The following is a 16590-nucleotide window of genomic DNA, read 5'->3' as shown; positions in this document are numbered from 1 at the left end:
TTACAGATGGGCTTTGGGCCTCCACTCTGGCCCTCCTCATTTGCATTGATATAATTGTTTGTTTTGGGTCTCCTGATGGCTGAAGTCCTGTTGACACCTCATGATCACACAGGTTGGTTTGCTTCTTCCATGTGGGCTTTGCTACTTGTCTGCTCGATGGCTGCTTGTTTATTTTCACACCTTTAAGATCCCCAACACTATATCCTTTAAGAGCCAAGTACCACCATCTTTGTTCACCACATTTGCTTATGCACCCATTTTTTCTTCAGCGATTGTGTCGGAAAGGTGAGCATCACAGAATGCCAGATTATTAGAACTAAGTGTTCTGATATTGAGGTAGTACTTGAGTAGAGGTCCAATATCCGTCTGCTACTTTAATACTTAACATGTAAATATATGTACATAGACTTATAGCCCTATCATTATATAAAAATATATCTACATATGTATATGCCTATATTTATACCTCTACACATTTCCTTTGGGTCCTAGTTATTTCCTCTAAAAATATACATTTTGAAGTGTGTCCTTAGTGTTTTTAATATGAATGTGATCCTATTTATCTGAAAAGAAAATTCTCCTAAACTAGCTAATATTTTAAAAAAGGAAATAGATTTGGACTGCATCAATCCTGATGTTCCTTTCATCTAGAAAACATGGTATCGGACTGACACTGAAGAGGGCATCCAAGAAGAATCACCCACCCAGTGCTCCAGTTGCTAGACCAGAAAATTAAGAGGTAAGGAGGCCAATACTGGGAGGCTGGGCGCTAAAATCAGATTCAGTGTACTGGGGTCTGGTTCAGACCGCCCCCTGTGATTTTCACCCACGAAGCAACTGGAGAACTCACTGAAACACTCTAAGCATCTGTCCTTGGGCTCAGCTAATCCCTTGCCAGGTCCAGTAGGACTGCATCCGCCATCTCTTCCTGTGCTCAAAATAGGAGACCAGCAGCAACAGTAATTTCCCCGAGGTGCTGTCTAAAAGTGGTCATAATCCCAGGTTCATGGAGACCCTCTGGGAATCAGCCACAAGACCTCACCCCGTGGACTTTCCTGGCTGCTATCCTCCCTGTTCCTACGGCCTGCGAATGGAATGACTACATTGGCCGCCCCCTTTACCCTTCACCCCTCTCCCCAGTTCCATGCCTGCTAGTGTGGGTAACATAGATAATTATTAGATAATAACTTATAGCAATTGATGAGCCACTGCCATATTTACCTGTGGCAGAACGCAGTTCCCCAGAGCACAACTGGCAGGCTGTGCAGAATAGTGATGGAAGTGACACAGGAGTACAGCTGGGGGAGAATTCAGTTTCAGTTAACCCCAAACCCACTCTGCTATCCTTCCCTGCGGGACAGAGTGGCACAGCCCTGATACTAGGGTACCCCACAAGCCCATTATAAAGAGTGGGGAATCTTTTTTTTAAACAAACAAAATGCTCTCAATTCCAGGCTGAGGTCTTTTGTGCAACTTTGAATGTAAGAAGCAGCCAGAGCTCTGTTCTTTAGCATAACATTAACATAACAAATCTAATCTCCAGAGCACAGCCTGGGACTTTAACATAACAAAAATGGGAAAAGCAAACAGGTTCTGAGGGCTAACAACCCAACCTAAAAACTGGCCCTGCCAGTTCTGGGCTCCACAGAGTCTTTAAAAGGCTGCAGATTGTGGCCCGAGAGCCCAGACCAGGCCCATTCCCACGCTGCAGTCCACCGCGACCTGGCCAGTGGCAAGCCCACAGTTGCCTGCCTCAGCCTGAGGCCCCCACTGCAGTTGGCCACTGAGTCGGCACAGCGCCCTCCTACACAGCAGTCTGTAGGCCACAGGTAGTTCATAGTAGGCCACAGGTGGTGCCCATTTAGAAAATACATGGTTCCATGCTTCATGCTGCTTCACAAAAAAATTAATTTCTGGATGTTACTAGTCTCAGAATTTGATCTCAGAATAGGGGTAAATATAATTTTCCAAGTACTACAGGCTATAAGATATACACCTCTCTCTGCCAGGTGAATATTTCTGTCAAATTCACATTATCTTGACCTTCTTTTTTCTCTTCTCTGATTAGAAAAATTAGAGACTATGGAAAGAGGGCAAGGATAAGACAGAGGGACAATTCCTTCATATAGCATTTCCTTAATAAAGAATGCAAAGGATGTAGTTGAGGGTGGAATAATTCCTGTTGGTGGGGTTGGGTTACGTGGTGGGCTGCTAACTGTAAGGTCAGTGGTTCAAACACACCAAATGCTCTGCAGGAGAAAGATGAGACAGGTCTTCTCTGTGGTACAGGAAAGCTATGAGCCAGAATAAACTCCATGGCAGTGGTTTAATTAGTTAGTGGGGAATAGGGTTATCCATCCAGGAGTACTTTCCACTCTCTTTCTTGTCTCCCTCACTTAGGAAGAATTCAGAACAGAATCTGGGAGGCAGGGAAACATGAGGAGAGTGGACAAACTCCTTGGACAAATCAAACCAATCAAAGAGAGATTACTGTGAAAAAAGAGCTCACTCCACCCTTCTTGTTTATTAGTCTCTGACTCCAATGGCTATTTAACCTCTCATCTTGTGAAAAGGCAGCTCATTTCTAGTTAGAACACCATGTTTCTGTATGACATTCTTGTTAGCTGGGTGTCAATGCAACATGCCTGAGAGCAGAGTTTTTCAAACTTAGATTTCATGGCCTTAAGAAAATAAGTAGATAACTGAGTCAATATGTTGCTACAGTATTTATTTAGTTTTCAATTTGGTTGAGTATAGGAAAAAATAAGAATGTAAGCATATTTGGACACATGATCTAATCATAAGGAAAATGGTGATCCAAATTGTAATAACCAGTGGAGGTAAACAAATATTCCATTTTAAGAGGTTGGACTATAACTTCTTCTTCTTTGTTCTTCAAGATCGCACATTAATGTAATTTTATATTATCATGCCTTTCCTAAACTATGAAACAGGACTTTAAAATAATTATCTTTTGCGCTGAAATACAATGGTTTAAACTTTTTCTTTTTTTAGGTGTCTATACACATCACCACTTGTATTTCAGTTTGTCACACTGTGCTGGCTGGTGCATTGCTGTGATGCTGGAGTCTATGTCACTGGTATTTCAAATGTCACCAGAGTAAACAGGTTTCAAGAGAGCTTCCAGAGTAAGAACAGACTATGAAGAAGGAATAAGTTGTTCACTTCTGAGGTAGTCACAACTGAAAACCCTATGTGTAGCATGAAACATTGTCAGGTACTTCAGGCCTAATGAATAGAAAAAAACAACAACGTGGGAAATAGTGCGAGAAGACAAGCCCCCGAGGTCGGAGACACTAAAAACATGCCTGAGGAACTGCGTCTTCTCAAAGTGAGGTCCACATAGTGATGTGAGTGGAGTAAAGCCTGTGGGAATAAAATCTCCGGGAGCTTAACGTGTTGATGGGGCACCATTCAACACAAGAAGAAAGCGCGGCAAAACAATCTACTAATGATCAAAAATTGGAATGTATGAAGTGTAAATATAGGAAAACTGGAAGCTGTCAAAAGTGAAATGGATCACAAAGTTATAAAGGTTGATATCCTATGTGTTAGTGAGCTGAATTGGACTGCTATTGGCCATTTAAAATCAGATAATCATATGGTTAATTAAACTGGGAAAGACACAAGAAGGGGAGTGGCATTGCGTTCATTGGCAAAAAGGAAATTTTATGATCAATCTTGAAGTACAATGCTGTTTGTGATAGGATTATATCAATGTGAATTCAAGGAAATGTAATCAATACAACTATTTTTCAAATTTATGCACCAACCACTGAAGCTAGTGATGAATAAATTAAAGAATTCTACCAATGTCTTCAGTCTGAAACTGATCAAACATGCAATATAAATGCATTAAAAATTATTGGCAGTTGGAATGCAAAAGTAGGATGTAGGGAGAAACAGTAGATGGAACATCTGGTCTTCATGTTAGAAATGAAGCTGGAGATTGAATGGCAGAATGTTGCAAGACCAATGACATAGCAAATGTCTTTTTTCAACAACCCAATGTACATGGATTTCTCCAGATGGAATACACAAAAATCAATCTGTAGGAAGACACAATGGAGAAAGTTAATATTAGCAAGTAAAATGAGACCAAGGGCTGACTATAGAATAGACTACCAATTGCTGCTATGTAAGTTCAGGTTGAAGATGAAGAAAATTAAACAAGTCCATGTGAGCCAAAACACAACCTTGAGTCTAGTCTACTTGAGTTTCCAGAACAAATTTGCTGCACTGAACACTAATGGCAGGAGAGCTGGTGATGGGAGGGCATCAGGAAAAACATTCAAGATGAAAGCAAAAAATCATTTGAAAGACAGAAAAGAAAGAAACTATCAAAGGGGATGTCAGAAAACATTGAAACTTATTCTTAATCATAGAATAGCAAAAATAAATGGACAAAATGATGATGTCAAAGAACCGAATAGAAAATTTGAAAGGGCAGCTCGAAAAAACAAAGTAAAATATTACGATGAAATGTACAAAAACATAGAATTAGAAAACCAAAATGGAAGAACATGCTCAGCCTATCATAAACTGAATGAATTCAAGAAAAATTTCAAGCCTTGAGTTACAATATTGAAAGATTCTATGGGAGAAATATTGAATGATGCAGCAAGCCTAAAAAGGAGATAAAAAAGAATACACAAAGTCACTGTACTAAAAAAACTGGTGGACATGCCACCGTTTCAGCAATTAGCATAAGTCTAAGCTGCACTGAAAGCAGTAGTCAAAACCAAGGTTCCAGGAATTCATGGAATACCCATGGAAATGTTTCAACAAGCAAACGAAGCACTAGAGGCACTCATCCATCTATGCCAGGAAATTTAGAAGACAGCTACTTGGCCTATTGAGTGGAAGAGATTCATATTTATACCCATTCTAAAGACCCAATGGAATGTTCAAATTATAGAACAATATCATCGATATTACATGAAGAGGTTTAGGCCCGATTCTGAAGAGCGATGTGGAACAAGGGATATCATTGCTGGTGTTAAATGAATCTTGGGTCAAAGCAGAGAATACCAGAAAGATGTTTACTTGTGATTTATTGACTATGCCAAGGCATTTGGCAAGCAGGTCATAGCAAACTGTGAATAATTTTGAGAAAAATGAGAATTCCAGAGTACTTCAATTGTGCTATTGTGGAAACTGTATGTGGATCAAGAAGCAATTGCGCAAACAGAACAAGGGAATACTGCATGGTTTAAAATCAGGAAAGGTGTGCATCAGAGTTCTATCCTCTCATCATATTTATTTAATCTACATCCTGAGTAAATCATCAGGGAAGTTAATTATATGAAGAATACTGCATCAGGATCGAAGGAAGGCTTATCAAACAACCTGTGGTATGCAGATGATACAATCTTGCTTCCTGCAAAGGAAGAGGACTTGAAACACTTTTGAAAAAGATCAAGGATTGTAGCCTTCAGTGTGCGTTAGAACGCAATGTAAAGAAAACCCAAATCCTCACAACTCGACCAATCGGTAACATCATGATAAGTGTAGAAGAGACTGAAGTTGTCCGGATTTTCCCATGCGTGGGTCTATGATCAATGCTCCTGGCAGCAGCAGTTAGGAGAACCAAAGGATGCGTTTCAGTGAGTTATCTGCCACGCAAGACCCCTTTGAAGATGAAAATCAAAGATGTTACTTTGAGGACTAAGATGCATCTGACCCAAGCCAGAGTGTTTTGAATTGCATATGAAATTTGGACATTGAATAATGAAGACCAAAACAGCATCAGTGCATTTGAATTATGGTGCTGGGGAAGAATACTGAAATACCACGGACTGCCAAAAGAACCAGCACACCTGTCTTGGATGAAGTAAAGCCAGAATGCTGCTTAGAATAAAGGATGGCAAGACTTTGGCCGATGTGCTTAGGGCATGTTGAAGGGGAGACCCGTCCACGGAGAAGGACATTGTGATTGGTAAAGTAGGCGGCAGCAGAAAAGAGGAAAGCTCTCAACAGGATGGACTGACACAGTGACTATGACTGTTTTGGGGTGGGGCTCAAATTTCAGAACAACTGTGAGGATGGCTATGAGTCAGAACTGATTCAATGGTACCTAACAACAATATATACACACATACAGGGTAGTACAAAAGGTACATTTCTCCACTACTAAACGAAAGGTTAGTGGTTTGAGTCCATGTAGTAGTGCCTCAAAAAATATGGCCATCTTGAAAACTCTGCAGAACACAGTTCCACTCTGATACGCATGGGGTTGCTATGAGTCACAACTGATTTGATGGTAGCTGGAAAATACATAAGCCTATTCTATTTTGACGTTATGTCTCTTGTATTGACTCAGGTTGGATAAGCAGTAAGGGCACAATGAGTACCCTTCCAGACATTTCTGTTCTTGTTATTGTTTTGTCATCTGTGGGGTTGCCTTCTGACAAATGACACTAGGAGTTTACCAGAATATAAGGTGAGAATTAAGATAGTTCTTTCTGAGTGGGACAGAGTTGTGCTGTTGGCCTTGCTCTTCCACTCCAGATGAAAGTATTTGCACCATTGTTATAATTATTGTTTCATTGCAATGATGAGCAAGAGGTGGGTTGGAAGCAAGGGAAGGAAGCAGGACATTGCCCTGGGAAAAGATAGTGGTATTTGGGGATGGGAAGCTGTTTGTTTATTTATTTCTAAAACACACGAGTCTTTAATCCTCTTAACTAGGAAGGTGATGACCACGTCAACTCCACTGATGTCAACGGGGAGATGTGGTGGGAGGGAAGGAAAGAAAATGAATCTGACGGTGGTGCCACAGGGAGGAAAACCCCAGTGAGGCAAAATAGGAGCATCTTATGCACCAGAGTTATTATATTATTATTAATGACATTATTCCAGATAAGAAAGCTTGTAGTCAATCAAACACTCACTTTAACCTCTAAAAGGTCTTCCAGTCCTCAAAAAAACCCGTACGTTTTTGTGGTTTTATTTTTTTCCCAGTAAAAGTGCAACGGTGTGAAGGGCATGTCAATGTTAAGCAATGAATGTAGTGTAAGACTGAGGAATATACTCACCGCTTGTACAAAAGTGCATGAGCTCATGAATCGTAGCTAGACGTTTGGTGCTGTTCCATGGTGGGGGCAGTGGGAACTGAAGGAATTCCCACAGTGGCAACTTGGACTGCATCTCCTGCTCAATTTGAACTGGGTCAAAATTCTTCTGGTCCTGATGAAAAAGAGCAACATGACAGAAGACATTAAGGAACGCGGTCAAGTGCCTTATGCATATGGATAAGGCTAAACATGATACCCCCAATCTCATTATTTGGGAACAGGGGAAAGCAATGGTAATTGGGAAAGACAAACTGCTGGTATTTTGCTGAGGGTCAAGAAAATTAGTCCTCATTTTGCCAGAAGTGTCTGGGGCACTACAATGACTGATTCTTCAGTCAGCGACAAACTGCCAAGACCTCATCTACATTCATCTCTCATTTGGGGGATTCTTTTCCAGGCTAGACTAGCTTTCTGAGTGCTTAGAGTAAATAACTATGCAGTGGTAATGCAATTTTGGTGGTAGTAACAATTCGTTTAATGGCTAACTGGACTTCTAAAATGGTACGTTTCTACGCAGATGTAATTCCTCCCCTATGCATCTTCCTGTTGTCCGAGGTCCCGCTTTTTCAAACGGGCACCATTTTGGGCAGCACTTTTCAGTAGCGTTAGTTAGGCTGAGTAGTTACCAATGTGCTTTCTTATATCAGTCATTCTTAGGTCACCTCATTACCTTGAGGGCATATTTCTTGTGGGCTAGAGCATCATGGTAGTTTAGTAGGAGAGGACCTTTGGGCATAGCTTTGCTTTCATTTTCTTCTTCAGATAAGAACACCTCATGGAGATCCTATTTAAGGTGAAAAGATAACACATGTAAGATTGCATCCATTGGTGTGAGTGGCGAAACAGGGAGGGTAGAGGGACAGTGGGTAGGAAAGAGGGAACCGGTTATAAGGAACTATATGTAACCTCCTCCCTGGGGGACGGACAACAGAAAAGTGGGTGAAGGGAGACGTCGGACAGGGCAAGATATGACAAAATAACAATATATAAACTATCAAGGGCTCATGAGGGAGGGGGGAGCAGGGAGGGAGGGGGAAAATGAGGACCTAATGCCGGGGATTTAAGTGGAGAGAAAATGTTTTGAGAATGATGAGGGCAAGGAATGTACAAATGCGCTTTACACAATTGATGTGTGTATGGCTTGTGATAAGAGTTGTCTGAGCCCCTAATAAAATGATTTAAAAAAGAAAAAAGAAAGAATGCATCCATTCTTTTCCCAACCAGCAAAGCCTTGGAGATTTCCTGCCCCTCTGACCTTTTTCTCCCTCTCTGAAAGACAGAGAGAAGGCAGGATGGACACAATGTGAGCTGCAATTCTGTGGTCTAAACCGTCTGCTCTGGGGAGCAACTTTGCCAGGCTTGGGGGCACAAGATCTTCTTCAGTCGCCACAACCTGTTGAGAGGGATTGGAAGGACCTGGCTTAAGGGCTTGCAGGTCAGCTTTTACTTATACCCACATATGCCCCTTGCTCTTAGTAAGAATGAGCCAGTTTCCACCAGTCAAGTACTGGTGATAACACAAAATGTGAGAAAAGTATCAGTGACTACCTAAATGAAAGGGAAAATATTTTTTATCCAGTCATTAAGGTAGATATAAACTTAATGTATGATCCATCCTGTAGTTGGGTCTTTCTGCTTTCTATGCCCCTTTTTATAATGATCATATCTAATCTTAGTTGGATCCTCAAATCAAAATTTCTAATACCCTTTGCTTGCCAGAAAGTTATAACCTATAGATAAATTGAGTGATAGTACAAGGAAAACTTGTCTGCCCTCGACTAACCCATTATTGTTCAGTAAATTCTGGTGTGTAGTAACCCTGTGCCATCGAGTAGAACCGCCTCACAGCATTTCCAATCTGCAATCTCTACAGAAGCAGACTTGCCACATCTTTCTCTCATGGAGCACCTGGTGGGTTTTAACCACCAACTTTTCAGTGTACAGCCGAGTGCTTAACCATTGCACCACTTGGACTTCTTACCCGTCAACTAGACTCACTCACTGTCAACATTTCCCCACATCAGCTTTTCTCTATCTGTTATTATTATTAATATTGATGATCATTTGAGAAAAAGTTATAATCATCATAACTCTCAACCCCCAAATACTGCCTCTTACATCCCCATAAAATGAAAAAACAAACTTTCTTCCATAAAATACAATCATCGATATCAGGAAATCTAACATTGATAAAATACTAGTATTTGGTTTAGGATCTATATTTAAGTCTGTCAATAATACCAGTCATTTTCTACATTAAAATTTTCCTAATCTAGATTCTCATCTAAGATTCCACATTGATTGCCCTCAGCTGCCACGGTTCTTCAGTCTCCTTTATTCTTGAATAGTTCTTTAGTCTTCTTCATCTTTCATAGGGCAGGTACTTTTGAAGACTATATTTTAAAAGGGTCCTCAATTTGAGCTCCTCAATTGGTTCTTAGGATTATATTCTGAATTTCCATTATTGGAAGAAATTCCATGGAAACCCTTCTCAAACCTTACCATCACTGAAACTTTAGCACACATTAGCCTGTAGCCAAAGTAATACCCAACAGGATATTTATAGCCATATGTGCATTTATTAGGTTAAAAAAAAAGTAAATAAACGAGGTAAATTTTACATTGACTAACATAGACGTCCAAATGCAAAAAGCCCAAAGACAGTAGTATGAAGAAAATGGTAAAAGATAAATGAAAACTTTAATGAAATAAAAATAAAGTTGATAACTGAAATAAAATGCTGGCTATTTGGTGGAAAAATCAAACAAAAAACAAACCAACAATAAAATAGATGTGCCATTGGCAACCATGGTCAAGAAAGTTGAAGGCACAAGTAAATAACATATGTCATAAAAAAATGTAATATAACAAGATGCAGAGGAAATTTTTGAATTTGTACATGTGACTATTATAAAGAACTTGTTGTTCTGGTGTTTACTTAAATAAAATGAGCATTTGTAAGAAAAATATTAATGACTAAAATTGCCCTGAAAATTAGATAAGCCTGATGAAATCTCTAGGTACAAAAGGAATTCCAAAGAGAGTTGACCATCTAATCAGAGTCCCTGGGTAGCCAACATGGTTAAGAAATCAATTGCTAACCAAAAGATGGATGCTTCCAATCCACCCCAGAGCATCTGAGACGATAGGCCGCGGGGTCTGTGTCTCCAATCACAGCCTTGAAGACCCTAGGGAACAGTCTTCTTTGCACAGCCGAGGAGCCATACATTGAAATTGACTGGATGGCATCCAACAGCAACAATGAGATCTAATCACCACCCTCTTCCCCTTCCGCTCCCATGTAAGCCAGCACTACTCCCAGATAGAGGATATCTTCTAGCAAAAGTTCAGAGAATGTTATATAAACTCTTTCAGAGCATAGCAAAGAAAATAAGGATTGAAGTTGATCAAAGCAAACTTCAGATTTAGCTTGAATGTTTTAGTCTTGAAAAAGAAGAATCTATTCAGATATTGTGCGTGTGATTTACAATAATTTAAAAAAGTTTCATTGACATATAATTCATATACAGCTTAATGTTTTAAATATATTGAAAAGTTGTGTAATCATCACCCAATTAATTATAAAACAATTTCTTCATTCTTCTATCCATTATTATCAGCTCTCCATTACCCACAACCTCCTTTTCCAGAGCACAAAGGACTTAATCTAGTTACTGTCTCTATCAAGTCACCTCTCCTGGATTTCATTTTTTAAAAAAATTTTATACCTGTCATTTATTATGTGGCAAATTATTGATGTACTTCTGGGTCCAGGTAGTACGAAAGGTAAAGTCCTCAACTAGGACCTGAGATGTGGCAGCTCTAACCCCTTGTGTTAGGCCAGGTTGAGTACAGAAAGAAATCCAAGGACCCTCAGCTATGTATAAGAAAGAGCTTTATATCAAAGAGTAATTGTATATCAATAAAACATCCCAGCCCAGTCCAGATCATGTCCATAAGTCCCATATTAACCCCTAAGTCACATGCTAGTCCATAAATTCCTCTCCAGACTCACGCGTGGCTCCACGTGGCTTGTCAGCAGGAAGGTGAAGCAGAGAAAGCCCTGGATTTCATATAAAGAAAAAATACAAGACAAGGAAAAGCAACACCCAATGACAACAAAATAAAACACTGGAAAACCTCAGTCCAAGTGAAAGCAGAAGAGAATAGAAACTAGAACAAATTAAAAATGGATCAACAGAGAAAGCAAATGCTACTATGTTCAATTTTAACCTAACTATAGCTGCAGTAGTCTACTTACCCGTGCACTCTGTCTGAGGGCAAAACTAGTCTTATCTCTCATGAATGGTTGGAGGGAATGCAATGGAGGCTAACTCTGCAAATGGATTTTAGGCTTTCATTGTCATCCAAAGCCTTCTACAAACCAGGTGCATAGAATGTAAGCTCTAAAACCATTCCTTCCTACTATCTTGGATTGTATTATTTACAATCCTTGGATCACACTGTGGGGGCAGTTACATAATCTGGTGTCAATTTGAGAACATTACGAGTGAAGGGGTGGCGTCTAGTCTGTCAATTGGATCATAGTCAAAGAGACCTCTGTGTGGGATGGCCTTCTCCTGAGAACTCTGGGAAATCCTGTATTCCTTCTTGGAGGCGGAAGACACTATCTCTCGCTCTGCTCACTCCCTTGGAGCCACTCTACTGACAAGACATGGCACTATGCTGATAGACCCCATGCCCTGGGAACAGGAGGAGCCACTTGGAGACTCCTGCCAGCACTGAGAAGCTTACAACACCACTGGATCCATAGACTTTCTACCCACTGGCCTGTGGTCATCCTGTATTTGGCATCATCGCATGTTTCATGAGTCTGAGGAGGCCTTTATAGATTGGTATCGGATGTATGGGCTAATATAGGACTTATGGACTTGATCTGAACTGGGCTGGGTTGCTTTCGCAATGTTCAACTGCTCTTGTATATAAACCTCTTTCTCATACACATATGAGTCTCCATGAATGTGTTTCTCTAGTCTACCCAGGCTAACACACACTGGCCGGTATGCTCCCCTGTGGACTTAGCTGACGCCTCACTTGGATGGCTGTTTATTTTAAGACAAACCTTTCATACTCCGGACACTATAAAATTCTTCTTAAAAACTTCGAAGTTGAAAGAGGTGAAGTGACTTTCTTACCAATCTAATTAAAAGCTCAGCATACCCACCACTCACCTGTTCTAGCATACAATGTATTATCAGAGGCACGGAAATGAATTCCTCTGGGATTGGATTCAGTAGATCATTGTAATATCTCATGTCTACATCAGTTTTGATGACAAAAGTCACTGTAAATACAGAAAATACCATTGTTCCGTGAACATATGCTCGTCATTTCGTCCACTAACATTTCACTCACAAGTTCAAACTATGACCAGGCAGTAGTAAATGGCAAAACTGTAGGTCTGAACACAATATCAGAAGCGTTTATCCTTCCTGAAAGCATTAGCCCGTGGTGTTGATCGTCCAGTAACAGGTTGCATACATGCCTGGTGGTGGAGCTTGTGATTCTTCACCTTGCGCTTTCTTCTTTCCAGCTGCTGGGGCAACAGGTTGTGAAGCCTGAAAGCAGAACACTTGAAAAGTAAAAACGGAGACATCCAGCTGAGAGATGCTTTCAAAGGCGGGTGTAAACACATCCAACAGAATTCTGACATTATACAATTATGTTCCCACTAGGGGAATCATCTGTCAGTGTCAAGATCAAAGAAAAGGGACTTTGTCGGAGGAACGAAAAAAGATGATAGAAATGGAAAGGTCATTGGATGATTGCAGGACACGTGATGCGGGGGTGGGGTACCAAGAGCCAGGTCATTTTTCTTCTCTGGGTGTCCTAGAACCCTGCCACTCTCCCCTTTACACAGCCCTTCAATGGTGCCCAAATGTCTTCAGTATAAAGCTCAAAGGTTTTAGCTGCACACACAGGTTGTTCATAGAGGCCCCGCCTTGGCAGTGTTAGTTACTGATTCTGCTTGTTACCTAGCAACCCCGAAGCAGGGGCCTGGCACGGCTCACAATACTTCTTTCCTTTCACCCACCATCGTATATCTTTGTCCCGCTTCTGAGAATATGATTCTGACACCTTTCTCGGGTAAGATGTTCCTGACTTCTCCATTTTAGCCCTCCTAGATCAGGTAAGGTGCCCCCCACTCACCCACAATGGTTGATTTTTATGAAGTAGAGTGCCAGGCCTTTTTTCTGAGAGTTTAAACCATTTGCACCACCTGGGTGCTCCATGACATCACACCCATTACCTGTTACGTCCATTCTGACTCACTGTGACTTTATAAGCTAGAGCAGAACAGGCCCACGGGGTTCCCAGCGCTACACATCTTCGCAAACGCAGGTTGCACATCTTTCTTATGCAGAGTGCTGGGGGGGGGGTGAACTATGAGAGTTCCTTTGTTACCATATAGTAGCTGCTCAATAAATACTGACCAACTAGATCAATACATAGAGCTGTTGTCATTGAATTATCAACTCTCCCCCCACCCTTGCTCCATATGTGATTTATTCAGTGACCCATAGACTGAAAAGTGGATTCTGTCATCCATTCTGGGGGTGGCATCAAGCCCTCACCACAAAAGTCACCCTCTTTTCACAGTTCCAGGGGGTCTAGTTCTCTTTCACACACTCATATATTCAACACCAGCAGGCATTATGACCTCATCGCTACTACTGATGCCCTTATTTTTCTTCATCTATTTCATGCAAGTGAAAATGAGGTTGTTCGTTTATCATTCAGCCTAGCAAAGGCACCCACATAGCGAGCCTACCTCGGAAATCAGTAAGGGTTCTAGGACAGGTTTCTCTTGAACCACTTGTGGCACGTGGATCAGCTGCATACTTTCCAAATAGTGCTGGTGCTGGCGTTTCCAGTCCAGGCTGTCATACATCAAACAGGCAACATTTTCAAAAATCAAGGTACCCAATTCCATCTACAAATGAAAGGCCCGGAAGTCAGTCAGTGGTTTCGGACTGTTGGCATTAGATCCCTATTTTATGTTTCCTGCAGCAGCAACGCCTCCAAACCATCGCCCCTCAGCTTGGTGACCTCGCTGTGTTCTCAGTGGACCCGTCTTATGCACTCTGGGTTTTCTGTCACCTTTGGAGAGCCAATGGGTGCCTTGAACATTGTCATTGCTGTCAAGTCGACTCTGAGACAGGGTGACCCACTATGACAGAGTAGAACTGCCCTGTACAATGTCCTCACCTAGAATCTTTATGGAAGCCGATCAGCAGGCTTTTTATCCTACGGGGCAACTGGACAGGCTCCTTTTGTCCAAGACTCTAAGAGCCTGACTAATGCTCAGCTAAGTAACTATCATCCTATTAATTCATTTCAGCCTTATAACCTACGTTTTTGGTATCTCAGATCTCAAAATAACATGCTTTACAGTGAGACAGGTAGTTTTGATATCCTCAGTGAAAGACAAGCTGTGGACGATTCTTGCTATACAAGAATCAAAATGGAAACCACCTGCTCAGCTCTGTGTATCATCTACCCCGGTATGCTTCAGTATGTGTGTACTCAATATTGCTTCCTTTCCCTCCCTCCCACCCTCTTTCCTTTCAAGTGTGTCACCTCTAGGGAAAACCACTAGGAAATCCTCGTAGATTACTGTTTCCTTAATACCTGGAAATTTTATGAGCTGGCAAGCAAATTATACATTGGATTTCTCTATTACCTGGGCCTTTCCCCCCACCCCCCACCCCCACCCCCAGAAGCAGGAAAGCTATATGCTCACTGGGTCTGGCTGTTTGAAAGCAAAGAAGGATTAAATAGCGTATCCTCTGTCTGAGTTAGAGGCAAGACATAGTGAGATAGCTTCTTGGGGGGCCAATGCATCACAGTCTGGCCCGACTCCAGTGAAGCACACAGCTCTGCCTATCATCAGAGCACACTTGTTAATCTGGGCTTTGTGTGCCCCCGTTAATACCCAGGACGCTTCAATTACACTTCAACCTTGCATCCCTTGCCCCAAATCTGGCATCTTGATGTTTTTTATTTTGTTATTTGTATTCATGTGCAATACTGTAAAGCTTCTGCCAAATGATCTCTTAGCTTAACCTTGTTAATGCACTTGTAAAACAAACAGCAAATCACGGGCTAAAAGCCGGCAGATTACTTCAGCAACCGAGGCCTTCACTTGAGATGTTGCAGATGTCTTACACAAGCAGTTAGCACTTCTCGATGGGCGTTTGTTTGATGTCAAGCTTTCGTTACCTTGGTTCAACAGAAATACAGTCTGCTTATTTGCAGCCAAGGCTCCTAATGCTTTCCTCTGACTGCTTGGCTGACTCTACTTTGGATGGAAGGCCATTATCAACTTACAGATATAGCTGAGCGTGTGACAGGCACAGAAGTTCAGTTCACTCAGTGTTAATGGGAAGCAAGGCATTCTCCACTTTTACAGCACCTACTTGGGCTACTTCTGTGAGAAGAGGATTTATCACCTTTCTCTTTATTAAGCGATCCCAAGTTTAAATTGATCTGTGATCTTACATAGTAAATACACAGTGGGCTTTTCTTCTGGAAGGCAACCCAATGACCTAATCATCTTCCAGGTTTTCCTTCGCCATTGTGCTCTCTACCAGGTTCTTCACACAAAGCTCTGCTCCTGGAGGCGTGCTTTCACCCCAGGGGCCACTGCAGTCGTGCCTGAAGACAGTCTGGCATGAAGAAGATGGTTCAACGAATGCTTGAATTTGAGATGGGACCCTCTGGGCAGCACATCCCTAAATGGCTCTAAGACTTAGAGCGTTGAATATTTTCATCGCTGACAGTTAAGCTTCAAGTCCACACTACATACACCTTCTACCTTCATCTTCCAGTTCTGAAGACAAGAAGATTTTACTTTAACCAGAGCTTGTCTACTTAGCTGATAATATCCTTTCAACGTAGTATAGGTTTTCTGCAATTTAGTTGCCTCCCAGTTTCTATTCATATAAACATAAAATAGAGCCACCATCACTGTCTCTGCCAATGGCATGATTAAACTCGTCGAGTGGACAGAAACTTGTGGTCGTTGGACTAGGCAGCAGGATGGGAGGGTAGGACTGGCTCTTGTAAAGTTGTGATTAGATGCTGCTATTCATGGATGCGTCCTGAGGAGTGGGCTCTACCTTGGCTTCAGCGCATTGTTCTCCCTTGCCAAGCTCTGCCTGGACACTGGCTGAGCCAGAGAGAAAGGAGCCCTAACTAGAGCAGGAGCCGGAGGTACTTCATTTTAGGCTACCCTAAAAATAAAAACAACTCACTCTCATCAAATGAATTTCAACTCACGGTGACCTTATAGGACAGGGTAGAACATAGTGATACTGTGGGACAGAGGGTTTTCAAGACTATAAATCTTGTGTGCGTGTATGCATTCTTTTGTTATTATTTATTAATTTTAATTAGAATGTCATTCATATATCATACAACTTAATTGGGAAGTCATATTAAGAAGAATTGTGTAATCATCACCACAACC

General features: G+C 41.4%; 1 protein-coding gene across 1 annotated transcript in view; it reads right to left on the bottom strand.

Moving 5' to 3' along the window:
* The window catches only part of SPAG17 (sperm associated antigen 17), a 274115-nt gene that overhangs the window by 129102 nt on the left and 128423 nt on the right, over positions 1-16590 (bottom strand). The window contains exons 8-13 of the mRNA XM_045283716.1: positions 13891-14052; positions 12604-12676; positions 12290-12402; positions 8353-8490; positions 7768-7881; positions 7059-7209 (exon numbers count right to left, since the gene is read on the bottom strand). Coding sequence (XP_045139651.1) covers positions 7059-7209; positions 7768-7881; positions 8353-8490; positions 12290-12402; positions 12604-12676; positions 13891-14052 — 751 coding nt within the window. The remainder of the gene's footprint in view (positions 1-7058; positions 7210-7767; positions 7882-8352; positions 8491-12289; positions 12403-12603; positions 12677-13890; positions 14053-16590) is intronic.

The sequence above is a fragment of the Echinops telfairi genome, unplaced genomic scaffold (assembly GCF_000313985.2).
Source record: "Echinops telfairi isolate 266 unplaced genomic scaffold, ASM31398v2 ScPeMD7_7466;HRSCAF=8504, whole genome shotgun sequence".
NCBI classification, from domain to species: domain Eukaryota; kingdom Metazoa; phylum Chordata; class Mammalia; order Afrosoricida; family Tenrecidae; genus Echinops; species Echinops telfairi.
Note: the sequence above shows the minus strand (reverse complement) of the source record. Positions and strands in the feature narration are given on the sequence as shown.